Source organism: Chamaea fasciata, unplaced genomic scaffold (genome assembly GCF_029207755.1).
Source record: "Chamaea fasciata isolate MVZ Bird 193981 ecotype frontalis unplaced genomic scaffold, bChaFas1.0.hap1 SCAF_15, whole genome shotgun sequence".
Taxonomy (NCBI): domain Eukaryota; kingdom Metazoa; phylum Chordata; class Aves; order Passeriformes; family Sylviidae; genus Chamaea; species Chamaea fasciata.
In genome coordinates, this window is record NW_027094100.1 from 13983079 (window position 1) to 13995813 (window position 12735).

The following is a 12735-nucleotide window of genomic DNA, read 5'->3' on the forward strand; positions in this document are numbered from 1 at the left end:
GTGCCAAGCCATAAAATCTCGGGGGCAGCGGCGGGGGTGGGCAGGTGCTGCTCACCTTTCCAGCCGCCCCGGAGGGTCCCTTCCTGCGGGAGGAGACAGGATTTGTACAGCTGTGACGCCGGGGGCTCAGCCAAGGGCCCCCCAAAATCACCGCAGCCCTTTGGGGTTTCTCTGCCCTGCTCCCACCGAGCCCATCCCCGTACCTCTCCCAGCCGGAGATTCTTTGAAGGAGATTCTTTATTTGTTTCTAATTTTTTTTTTCTCGCCCCCCCTAACGCACAAAGCCTCGAACCGCCCCTCCACAACCTGCGACCTTGCAGCTAAAGTTTATTTTAGCGGATCCGTGAGAGTGAAATGAATGAGCCCCACCTCTGCCGCATGAACCCCGGGCCATGCCCCCACCCGAGCAGCGGGGACCCGGCCGAGGACAGCGGTCCTTTGCTTTACTTACTCCTCTCTTACTCCTGTATATTTTGCAACACCTTCACCCGCCCTTGTATTGGTTCATTTTTACTTTTTCCCCCAGACAGTGCTGCTTTTTTTTTTTGTTTGAAAGCTTTGCAAACAAACGAGAGGAAAACCCAATCGGCATTTCCCTCTCCAAAGCCAGGCAGGGGCTGCTCAGGGTCTCTCTCCTATAAACTCGGCTTTGCAATCGCTGTGCCGCTTCAGGATCTCTGTACAAACCCTGAGAGCGGATTTCCCCTTGAGCGCGCTTCACACAGCAGTGAACTCCCGTTTTTTGGTGCCTGCCATCGGATCTTGCAGAATACTAAAAACGAAACCTCCGTTGTCTCGCTAAAAAAAAGAAAAATTAAATCAGCACATATTTGGTTGATGGTTTCCTCCCGGCCTGTTTATTTAATCTGACTGTATGATAGATAGAGCCAGATAGTGACTCTGTACGCACTAGGCCGTTCTTTTTTTTTTTTTTTCCCCTCTTCTTCTTCTTTTTTTTTTTTTTTTCTTTTTTTGTTTCAAATGGATGAACAAACTGGCCGCCTCAGAGCTGGGATAAATGCAGTGCCGCCCCTTTAAAAGAGCGGAGCTGTTTTTGAGACGTATTACTATATTAGGTGACATGGAACTTTGCATCTCTCATACCATCACCGCAATGTTGGCCAATAGAAAGCTAAAGTCACCCAAAAACTGCCTAGTCCCTCCTTCCCCCGGCCTTATGGTCCGCTCCTACCTGCCCGCAGTGCACAAGTCAGGGCTGCCACTCTCGGGAATGCTATGTGCCCCCTCCGGGAGCCCACGCTCCACCGCTGCTCCACCTCGGCCTCTCCCCACCTCCTTTTCCATGACCCTGGGCTGCGGCCGCTGCCCCGCTGCCCTCCGCAATGTTTCCTAGCCCTGTGACAAGCACTCCCTTCTCGGTGAAGGATATCCTGAACCTGGAGCAGCAGCAGCAGCAGCAGGGCGGGCTGGGCTCCATGGAGCTGGCCTCGCTGGCCTCCCCGTCCTGCATGCTGGCCACCTTCAAGCAGGAGGCGTTCGGAGCCGAGCCCCCGGCCCTGCCCGAGCTGCGGGAGGAGCTGCCCGAGCCGCCACCCGCCAAAGCCGCCTTCCCCGGCTCCTACTACGTGAAAAGCTACGTGGAGATGGACTCGGCCAAGGAGGCCAAGGCGGACAAGAAAGGTAAAGCTGAGCGCCGGTGTGGAGGGGCTCGGAGAGAAAGAGACGGCAGGGGGATGGTGATCCATCCGGGGGTGGATGGGGGCTCGGCCGGGGGTCCCCAGGACTGCGGGGAACAGAGGACAGAGCGGGGCTGTGTTCGGGGCTCGGGGAGCGGCGGCGTCTTCAACCCCCACAGCGGGCAGGGTCTCGCTGAGCCCGGCACGGAGACCCCCGACGGGACGGGCGGAGCCCGTGGGCCTCGGGTTTGGACAGGAACCAGGTGACAAATGCTATTCCTGACTCGCTCGGGGGTCGGGGTGGGTTTTAGCACAAAGCTAAAGATAAATCCAGGCTGGGTCGAGACTCGCATCGGTGCACGGGGCACCGTTGTTTTCAAAGAAAAAAGATGGGAAATTTGCTGAAGAGGTACTAGAAGAGCAGGGCCGGTCCCGTGGCTGCAGGAGCGGGCGGCCACAGCGGCCTGCGAGGCCGAGGAAGAGCCACGGCTCGCTCACGTTGTACCCTCTTTATTAAATATTGATTTATAATTATTGATGCTCATTTTTTTCCTCTCCCTTTTTTCCTTCGCCCGTTTATTTTGCCGCAGAGCTTTGTTCCCTACACAAGAGCCTGGAGCAGGAGAAAAGAGACCTGGAAGATCCCGAGCGCCCGAGACAGAGGAAAAGGAGGAAACCTCGCGTCCTCTTTTCTCAAGCCCAAGTGTACGAACTGGAGAGAAGGTTCAAGCAGCAGAAATACCTCTCGGCCCCCGAGAGGGACCACCTAGCGAACGTGCTAAAGCTCACCTCCACCCAGGTGAAAATTTGGTTCCAGAACCGAAGGTACAAATGCAAAAGGCAGAGACAGGACCAGACGCTGGAAATGGTGGGGATCCCTCCCCCGCGGCGGATCGCGGTGCCGGTGCTGGTGCGCGATGGGAAGCCCTGCCTGGGGGAATCTTCCCCCTACAGCTCGCCCTACAATGTCAGCATTAACCCCTACAGCTACAACGCCTATCCCGCGTACACCAACTACAACAGCCCCGCCTGCAACGCCAACTACAACTGCAGCTACCCCTCCATGCAGCCCATGCAGCCCTCGGCGCCCGCCAACAACTTCATGAACTTCAGCGTGGGGGACTTGAATTCGGTGCAAACGCCCATCCCGCAGGGCAACGCGGGCATCTCCACCTTGCACGGGATCCGAGCCTGGTAGAGCCGCGCCCGCCGGGGATGGAGGGGCTGCGGCCGCGCCTGCCAGCCGGGCTCGGGGACATTTCCAGGCTGCTGGGGTTGAGGATGGTTCGGTGGAGCATCCCGGCGGATCTCACGAGTGTGGTGGCCACGTACGGGGCGGGTTTGGGTGTTTCGTGCGGGGCCAGGCAGGAACCGGCGGGGGGTGCCGGCATTTCCCGGCCCTTCTCGCTCCCTATCAGGGTCTTCACCCTGATAATTCCCCTCCTTCCTTCCTACAAACGAGCCGGTAATTTGACGTGACTTGTTCCCAACAACACCCAACCAAGCCCTGCAAGTCTCTCTCTCTCTCTCTCTCTCTTTTTTTTTTTTTTTTTTTTTTTTTTTTTACTTTTACTCTAAACTAATTATTATTGACATCCACATTTAATTTTTGCACTTCCCGTACGGTCCCCGCTGTTCGGTCAGTTCGGCATCTCGGCACCCCCAGGTGTCCCTTGCGAGGCTGCCACTGCCGGCCTGGGCAGGGATGAGGACAGACAGACAGACAGACTGCCACCCCAGCCCGGCCGAGGGACACAGACACTCCGGCCCGCCAGGTCCCGTAGGGTTCTGCACTAAAACGTGAGTTAGTATGGAAATGCACTGCCCGCCCCCTCGTACGTGTTGCCCTTTGCTGTACAAGCTGACGGAGTTCAGCGAGTTGTCATTAAAGAGAGTGGCTGAACCTCGGCGTCCCTGGCGTTCTTGCGCATCCCGGACATCCTGGGAGGGAGGGAAGGAGGGAGGAGGGATGGGGGCGGTGGGTGCGGACCCGCCCGTCCCGGGGGCTCTCCCGAGCCGCCCCGCCGCCTGCCCGCTACCGGTGCTTTTCCCTGCCCGTCTCCCCCGGGTTTGTGCAGCTCTCCCCTGCGTTCGGCGTTCCCTGTTTGTATTTTAAGGAATTTTTAAAAATCATTTTAAAGCCGCTTTTCGAGCTCCCAGACTGGCAGAACAGCTGAGCACCGGCCCGCGTCCCCGGGCTGGGTTCGGGATGGGGACCGACTCCGTCGCTCCCAGTCTCCGGGAGCGTGGGGCTGATTTATTCCCTGCAAGGGGAGGCACCGACACCCCAAGTCATAACCCAAAGTCCCCAAACTACCCCCAACCCATCCGGGGAAGGTTTCCTCAGCCCCTCCACATCCTGTCCCCATGGGGTGAGACCCAAAGGACCCCCCGTCCCCAAAACTGCCCAGGGACAGGCAGCGGGGCTCCCCAGCGCCCGGCTCCTGCCTCTCCTCTGCCTCAGCCCCAGCCCCTCGGCCGCTTTTACGGTAGTCGCTATCAAATGTCAATTATTGGGAGTGAGAAACAACAAACATTGTAATTCAGCGCAGTCACAACATCCTCCGAGAGTGTCTGAGGCTGTCCGGCCGGTGACAGGGCGATTAAGGGGACCTGCAACCCCTCCTGCCTCGGCCCTATCGGCCCCATCAGTAAACAGGGATGGAGACAGGGTGGCTGTGGCGCTGGGACAGGGGATGAAAGGCTGCCGGGGAATGGGAGCTGCAGGCAGCCTCTCTCCCTCCCTCCCAATCCCACACACCGCCCGAGGTAGGATTGCACAGATAAAAAGCTCCCGACCTCCGTCCAGTCTCTGAGAACGCCAGAGGAGCGCTGGGTGCTGCTCACGGAGCCCCTAATGCGGTGTGAACCCCTGGCTGGGGCTCAGGGCTGGGCAAAGGGCGACCTTCAGCCTCATCCCAAGGGGAATCTGCCTCGGGGACTCACCCCGGAGAGCCCCAGGGACACGGGGTCTGTGACAAGGGGAGCAGAGTCTGCCAGCCTGAGGCGGGGGGACAGGGCACCTGGGCACGGCAGAGAGAAGCCAAGGCCACCTCCCCTCGTGTGGAACCATCCCCAAGGCTCCACGAGGACACAGGATCCAGATGAGAGAGGCGGCAGATCAAGCAGAAAATGCTCTGCCTGAAGAGGGCCGAGGGCGTCCCAAGAACTCCAGGGAAAGAGAATGGAGTGGGGCAGGAGAAAATTTGGTTCAAACTGGTGAGTGCTGGGAGGCAGGCACGGTTTGGGGCCACGGTGTGCCTGAGCTGTCCAATGGTAACAATGGTGCCGTGCCACTCCTGCTGTCACCACTGCAGAGCTCAGCCAGGGTCAGAGCACACAGGGAGCCCTCAGGAGGAGGACAAGTCCTGAGTTAACATGGGGCAGGCATTAAGATTGAGTTAACTTTGAGAAACTGGCCCTGAGCAGGGCCCTTCATTGAGTGGACAAAAAAGACAGCCAGCAGTGAAACTTCAAGAAAAGCCACGGGAAAAAATAGCTCCCCACATCAACACAGAACTCCTCTCACATACTCTCAACATCCTTTCCTCAGACCCTGTTATTTTCTTCAAACATGTTTATTTTCCTCTCACAACAACTCAGAGCTACAGCTATCAGAGAAATCTGACTGTCCGGTGGGATTTTCCCCGCAGCGGCTGTTCTGGGCACCAGCTTTGGGTCTGATTTCCAGGACTGCACTGTGCTCACTCTCAGCAGGGATGAATATCCCACAGCCCCTGCTCACACACTCCCCTCCTCCCCAGGCTTCCCTGTTCCTGCGGGAATTGCATCACGAGCAGATGCTGGGCAGGATAAGACAATCACTAACTTAAATTCAAACTGGGGCTCGGAGCAGCAGCAGCCGGAGCCTTGGAGCGGGTTCAGGGAGTGATTTCGGCAGAGGACACGAGCACAGCTGCCTGAGGCCGGGCGGACAGCGCTGGCAGGGGCAGCAGCAGTTGAAGACCTTCCATTAGCTGGATTAATGGGAAGTGCAAGGAGATACAGGAGGAATGAACCCCCAGCAGGCTGATATCGCCGAGGGGGGCTCCCTGTGTTCCCATTTCTCCTATTCCTGCTTCCAGCTGCAGCCCCACGGCAGCTCAGCCCGCAGGGTCAGCCTGCGGCAAAAAGTCCCGCCAGAACTTCCAAAAGCACAGGAGATGTGCTCCCCTGAGCCCAGCTCTCCGAAAGGCTCAGAAAAAACCTCACGTATCAAATCTGACCTGTTCCTGTCTGAGCCTGAAGAGTTTCCCATGCCTAGAGCAGCGCGAAAAGCCTGGGCTCAGGAAAGGTTGTTCCAGAGGGAAGCGCAGGATCCTGGCGTATCCCCAGGAAAACTGAAATCAGAGACCCTCCCAGTGCCCGGGGGCATCCTAAGGGGTGTAGGGAAAAAAAAGCTTTTAGTAAGATTTGCACTTGGATTTGATCTCGCTCTTCCCTCAGATTTTTTGGGGATTACGCAGCCTGGCACTGGCATTCACGGCTCTGTTCAAACCCAGCTTTTTTTTTTTTTTTTTTGAGAATTCAGTGTCCCAGCTCCACCTGAAGGTGACAGGGTGAGAGAAGCTCAGCGTTCTTGAGACAAACTGCACGTGGCAAGTTTATCCAAACTCTCTGGAATTCACACAGTTTGCACAGGAACAAGTTGTCAGCTGCGGGGGACTGATACCAACTCCCTTGCCTTCAGCAGTTTGGTCGGAACTGAAGTAATTGTTTTCCCCCAAAAAACACCCCTGCCGTTCCTAAAGCGCCAGAATTTTCTTCCTTAAGTTCAAGGAGTTTTCACATGGGAAGTTATTCCCTGGAGTCTGAAAACAAGATACGGTCCTGGCAGGAATTAAGTGTTTCAATGTTCCTGAGCAGCTCGGCAGGAAAACAACAGATCAACAACCCTCTCTCCCCAGCCCCTAATTCATCTCACTGACATCAGTTTAGATCAGTATCAGCACTAAGTGATTTCTTGTTAATGGGGATTATTAAGAAGAATCAACACCTTTAAAATGCCACTCCAAAGCGAGAACGGGATGGGCTTTCAGGCTGGAGTCCGATTTTTCATTCCTGGCTGGTTTGTTATTGCCTAAACCACGAAATTAACGCTACATTTTGACGGAGGGAAGGGAAGCAGAGATTTGTCCCGGAGATCGAGCATTGGGAACGCATTTGTGAAAGTTCATCAATCAAGGTTTAGCAAAGTGGCACAGAATACATTACTCGGAGATCTCTACCTGTCTGCTGCAGTCATTTTAAACCCGGCCACTCCAGCGTTCCAGGCAGCAAGAAAGAGCCATTGAGAGACAAGATCATGCTGAGCAGCCCATCAGCCACATTTCCTATTGTAGTCCTGCACAGACTGGCTCCAGCCCGGTGCTGGAGCTGATGGGCTGCTGGGGTGAGGAAAACCAGGTGAGTTCCTCTGCCTCTGCGTGAAGGAGTTGCTGGAACTTCAAATGAAATATAAAATTATTTCAATGGAGCCTGGATGAACATGCTGAGACAGAAAATAAACCCTTTCCCAGAAACTGAATGCCCAGGAAGAGAAATTCACATTAGAAGGGCAAAACCAGCTCTGCGTGTGAGCAGTGGGATCACTGATCCCACTGAGACTGTAACACATCTCTTAAGTCATCCCTGCTCAAAATAAAGTGGTTTTTGGTGTCAATAAAGAATCACGGTCAAATAGCTAAGCCACAGGTCCAAACTTGGCGTTTTTCCAACCTCATTAGAGAGGGGCATCGTGTTTGCAGCAGGTTCAGCTCAGTCCAGGGATTTTCCCACACAACTTGCAGAGTTCGCTCCATACCTGCTCGATTTGGAGGGCCGGAAAAATAAAATTGTCCATAAAAACAAACAAACATCCACCCCTTGTAAATGGGAATAAATCTCTTGGTGGTCAAAATAATTTTACTTCTTAGGGTTGGTTAAAATTAATCGGTCTTGGGGAGACACCCTGGAGCTAAAGTATTACTTGTGGAGATGGGTAAGATGAAGGCATGAAGGGCACTGCTGCGGAGTGGGCAAGGTCTGGAGTTAACATGCTCAAATGGGGGAAAAAAGCAGATTTGTTGAGTATTTCAAATTCTGTGAACTGCTCTCGAAACTAGTTAGTAAGAAACAAACGGAATTTAGAACGGCATTTTAGAGTTTTAGTCCTAGAACCAACAAATCTGGTTGTTGAACAAGTTATTAACTTCCACAGTTCAAAACACCTGCTCTCAAACATTCCTCCGGGGTTTCTGTGCATTTGGAGCAGGATTTGGTGCTCTCTGCTGCCACCAGAAAACACCAGGGTTTATTTTAGCACAGCAGACATCTCCTAAACAGATTGCATTGTCCTCCAGCGTAAGCTTGGAATAAATCACAATACTGACTCCTAGAAATTGTCCCCACATCCCACCTTCCTGGCCCAGGATGTTTTCGTACTCTTTATTATCTGCGCAGAAGAAAAGCTGCTGCCAGAGCAGTGGAGGAGCAGCACACAGACAGGGGCAGTGCTGGCTGGGAGCAAGAGGAGCCTTTCAAAAACAGGTCACAAAAATAAAAATTCATCCTCATTTCAGTCAAATAAGCAAGTTTCTCACATTTTTAAGCACCAAAAAAAAAAAAAAAAAAAAAAAGGATGAAAACCTACTGCTTCGACTTCAGCAAACCTAATTGTACTAAGGAGGTGCTTGATGCTGTTTTACAGGAGGAAAACTGAAATCTCGTGTAGTGTAGCATCAGCTGCTGCTCCCCTCAGAGCCAGGCCCAGATCCACCCTGCAATTACACACTTCACTTTACAGACGTGCCTAATCCCACTGGAGATTCCACAGGGCCAGGGCTGGGGGAAGCAGAGCCACGCTGACACTCTGCTCGCTGCTGGCACCCTCCCATGCCGAGGCTCCAGTGTCCTCCTGCTATTTATTGCTGGTTCTCAGGGTTAGAGGAGTTTTTCTGCTTGTTCTGGGTTTTTATTTGGGTTACACCAGCCAATTCCATGCCCAGGAAATGATACATCCACGGGGATTGCAGGAGTTCCCATCCTGGAGCCACGAACACACGGCCCTGCTCAGAATGAGGGCTCCTCTTTGCTGTCTTAAGGATCAGCCCTTTCCAAGCAATACCAAAATACTGCTTTCTTTAACTAGAATTCTGAAGAAATTAAAGTATAATCAAAGCATAATTGCTGCCATGAAAAGAGATGCTCAACCCTTTCTGCCATCCAACATTCACAGTCATCCGGATCTGGGATCAAAAAATCCCCTTTTAGATGCACACAGAGAAAAAATAATTTTTAAAAACCACCCCCAAAAGGGTGAGAGCTGCTGATTATTAATTTCTCTGAGAGCCAGGCCCGAGGGGACCATTTGCCTGGCTAGACGCCAATTTAGAGCCCAGCAATATTTCACCTCGAGAATAGAAACCTAAATAACTTCTTGTGCAACGAGGCATTCAAACTGGAAATCAACTTTTCCACTCAAGTCCTCAGTAGTAGCATTACCTGCAGCATTTCATTTCGGTACACACAAAGATTATTTCCCGTGGACCAAGGCGAACATAACTACTCAGTATTTTTCCCTACCCAAAAGCCCAAAAGTAAGAGCACACGAGAGAACCAACCCCCATCCAGCACATGGAGCAACAGGGACAGTTGTAGGTTAATTTCTAAATATCCTCCTCGGTTTTCTCCCTTTCCTGCCCACCTTTCCTGTCCTGTTCGCCTCGATGCTCTGGCCCTGCTCTGCCCCTTTGATCAGCTCCTGCCAAGCCCCTTTCATGTCCTGCTGTCTTCATTAGCTCCCGTTTTAATTGCCGGCCTTGCCGGGACAGACAGGTGGTGCAAGGTCACAGCGGGAGATGACGGATGGCTCCGGGCAGTGCCTGTGCGGATGACAACCCCCCAAAATCCTCCCGTGGGGCACAACCCTGGCCTTGGGCTGGGGATCAGCAGGGCACCACCAGCATCCCGCAGCTGCAGCCAGCCAGGACCTATTTTGGATCCTGTTAGTGAGCATTTTCCGACCGCGCTTGCTCAGTTTTCAGATTAGATTTTCTCATCTGAGCACCGCCATCCCTGCAAGGACCAGCATTTCACACCCCAGGGAAATGAAACATCCAGAAACAGGAACTGAACTCAGGTGAAAGGCAGGAGTGAGGCTCACACTGCCTGGGAATGGACAGGCCATTTAAGCAATTAATTCCCATTTACTCCAGCTTGTTATTAAGATAAGATCACAAATTTTGCAGATTTTGGTCCGTGCCTTCAAAATTCCCCAGCCCAATGCTTTCAAAAAATCTTCTTTGAGATCATTCCTGTTTTATCAACCAAGAGAACAACATCCTATTCACTTCTGAGGGGAATTAAAGTAGAGGAAGTTCAAAGTCAGTTGAGAGAAACAGTGTGAGCTTCATGTCTTCATTCTGTATTTTTATTTTCCCCTTAAATCCAGAATTGATGACCGGGTTTATTTTTTCTTTGAGTCACTGACATTTTGTGGAAAACTTCTTGGGGAAAAAGAAAAAAAAAAACCCTTTAATAAAAATCAGTCTGGGAAAATCCAGCTCTGCAGAGTGCTTGTCATTGCTGCAGCATCCACTGCTCGTTGCTTTACCTTTCTTTGGGTAAATTGGAGAGTTCTGAGGTCTTGAAATCAAGCAGCCAATTTTACTTGTAGCTGTGACATTTGTGGGGTATTGAGATGGTTGTTTCACCTCATGTATGGCATCACAGAGGCAGAGTTCAAGTGAGGAACAAGGATCCTCCATCACCTGGAAAGGCTGCACAGACAGACAGAAATCCCTGCTCTGGAGTGCTCGGATGGAAAAATGGATGGGGTGAGGAAGGGAAAGAGAGCTCCTCTTTGTACAGAGAGAAATTGTCTTTTCAGAAGAGAGAAGGCTTTTGCTGCCCTGAGCTAAAGATAGGGTGAGGACCAGCAGCAGCTTTTTAAAGCAGCAGATCCCTCCTTATCACAAAGCCCGAGGAGGGAACAGCACTCCAGAGAATGTGGAGTTTCACGGAGCTTTTCCTCCGCCCCAGCATCGCCCACAGGGTGAATTGTCCTGCAGGGACCCGGCAGAACCTTCACTGAGCTTCTCCCTCGTTATCATTACCCTGATTTTCTGCCTGGGTACCACAGGCTTGGCCTTCCTTTATCATTTTGACTTCTGACCTCGGTTTGGAGGGGCTCTGCTGTGCCCCCAGTGCTGCTTCCTCCCCAAACCCCCTCCCAGCCCGGGGATGCTTCACAGGAAGGGCACCGTGGTGATGGATCTGGCCAGACCAAGGGTCAAGTTTATGTTGATCTACAGGTGTCAGGAGGGTATTGATCCTCTGATGAGAGGTCGCCATAAATCCTCAGGGGGATGAAAACTCCACAGAACTGGCTTGCAGATGTTGCAGGAGGAGCCAGATAAAGGGAAGCAACCGCCCAGCAAGTGTTAACAGACGCCCTCAGAGCAGCAGGTGAAGCCACAACGTTATTTTGCTCTCAGACAGGGTGGCCAAACCTATAAAAAGGTGAAAACACAAAGCAATTCAGGCCCCTGCCAGGGAAAAATAAGCTCTTTTTGTTTTCGCTTGAGCTGGGATGGTTTTGGCTGGCCCAGGACTGGAGACAGCCTCAGCACAGATACTTTCCCCTCTCTGCTCAGCACTCTCCAGTCATTTCTCTGACTGTGGGGAATTATTCCAACCTCAAAAGGTGCTTTTCTGCACAGTCCCAGAATGGTTTGTGTTGGAAGGGGCCTGAAAGACAATCTCACTGCACACCCTGCCACAGCCAGGGACACCTTCCACTGTCCCAGGCTGCTCCAAGTCCCATCCAACCTGGCCTTGGGCACTGCCAGGGATCCAGGGGCAGCCACAGCTTCTCTGGGCACCCTGTGCCAGGGCCTGCCCACCCTCACAGGGAAGGATTTATTCCATATAACTGACCTACACTTCCCCTCTTCCAATGTGAACCCATTCCCCCTTGTCCTACACTCCAGTTCCCGATGCAGAGTCCCTCTCCCTCTTCCCCTCAGGCCCCGGGAGGTGCTCTGGGGTCTCCACACACCCTTCTCTCCTCCAGGCTGAACATTCCCAGCTCTCCCAGCCTGTCCCCAAAGGGAAGGTGCTCCAGTCCCCTTATCAACCTCGTGCCCTCCTCTGGACTTGCTCCAACAATTCCATGTCCTTCTAGAATAATTTTAGCGTGGGACAACTCCGTTGGAAGGGACCTACAAAGACCATTTCGTCCAATTCCTTGGTTTTGCAGATAGAAAACCCCTTGGACTGGCTACAGCCACAGCAGACCCTTAAAAAGAATCCCCTCCTTTGAATTTCCAGCCCTTCAGGCAGCACTGAAGCTCCCCAAAGCATTTGACAGTGACCCACACACCCCCCGTGACCCCTGGAGCCAGGGACCAGGCAGCAGCAGCAACTCAGGGCTGCTGTAACTGGATGATTTAAGCCCAGCAGCTCTGGCAGAGCGTGATGCTCAATCCCTTTATCATGTCTCCTCTGCCTCCAGCAGCCAAAGCCAGGGCTAATTTTAAAAAGCAGCGATACGGGGCTGCTGCAGGAACACACGTTTGCAGTTGGCTGCTGGGAATTGAAATAGAAATGGGCACGGACTGCTCTGCAGCTTGGATGTTGTGCGCTGACTCCGTGGAGCTGAGTTAAAATGCAGACGGGTAACCTGCCAGCTTGCTGAAGCCCGAAAGTTACAAAAGAAACCTGACAAGTTACCTTATTTCAGTGATTTTGTGGGGTTAATACACCCAAGACTGAAGCAGTTTCAATGAAAACAAGTTAGTGATCAAACCCAAAAATTTTACCTGACTCCTCTATTCCTTTGGAAAAATAACCTTTTAGCATATTAAACCAAGATCAGTGCCTTGCATTTCCTCTCTGGTGAGCACTGACAGGACCCAAGGGAATGTCTGGAGCTGTGTCAGTGGAGGGTTAGGCTGGACTTTAGGAAAAGGATTTTCCTAGAGGGTGGTCAGGCATTGTGAGCCAAGAATCTTCTCCTAAAATCCAGCCTAAATCTGCCCTGACAGCTTCATTTCTCTCACACCTGCCTGTGAACCCAAGACTGGAGAAAGTTTTAAACCCACCCTTGCTGCCTTTA

General features: G+C 52.6%; 1 protein-coding gene across 1 annotated transcript; it reads left to right on the forward strand.

Annotated features, from left to right (window-relative positions):
• The first annotated feature begins 1168 nt into the window (after nucleotides 1-1168).
• On the forward strand, nucleotides 1169-3521 carry NKX2-5 (NK2 homeobox 5). Its single transcript, XM_066197100.1, has 2 exons — nucleotides 1169-1641; nucleotides 2228-3521. Exons 1-2 carry the CDS (start codon nucleotides 1344-1346, stop codon nucleotides 2833-2835), a joined length of 906 nt encoding a protein of 301 aa, XP_066053197.1. The 5' UTR covers nucleotides 1169-1343; the 3' UTR covers nucleotides 2836-3521.
• The last annotated feature ends 9214 nt before the right edge of the window (nucleotides 3522-12735 follow it).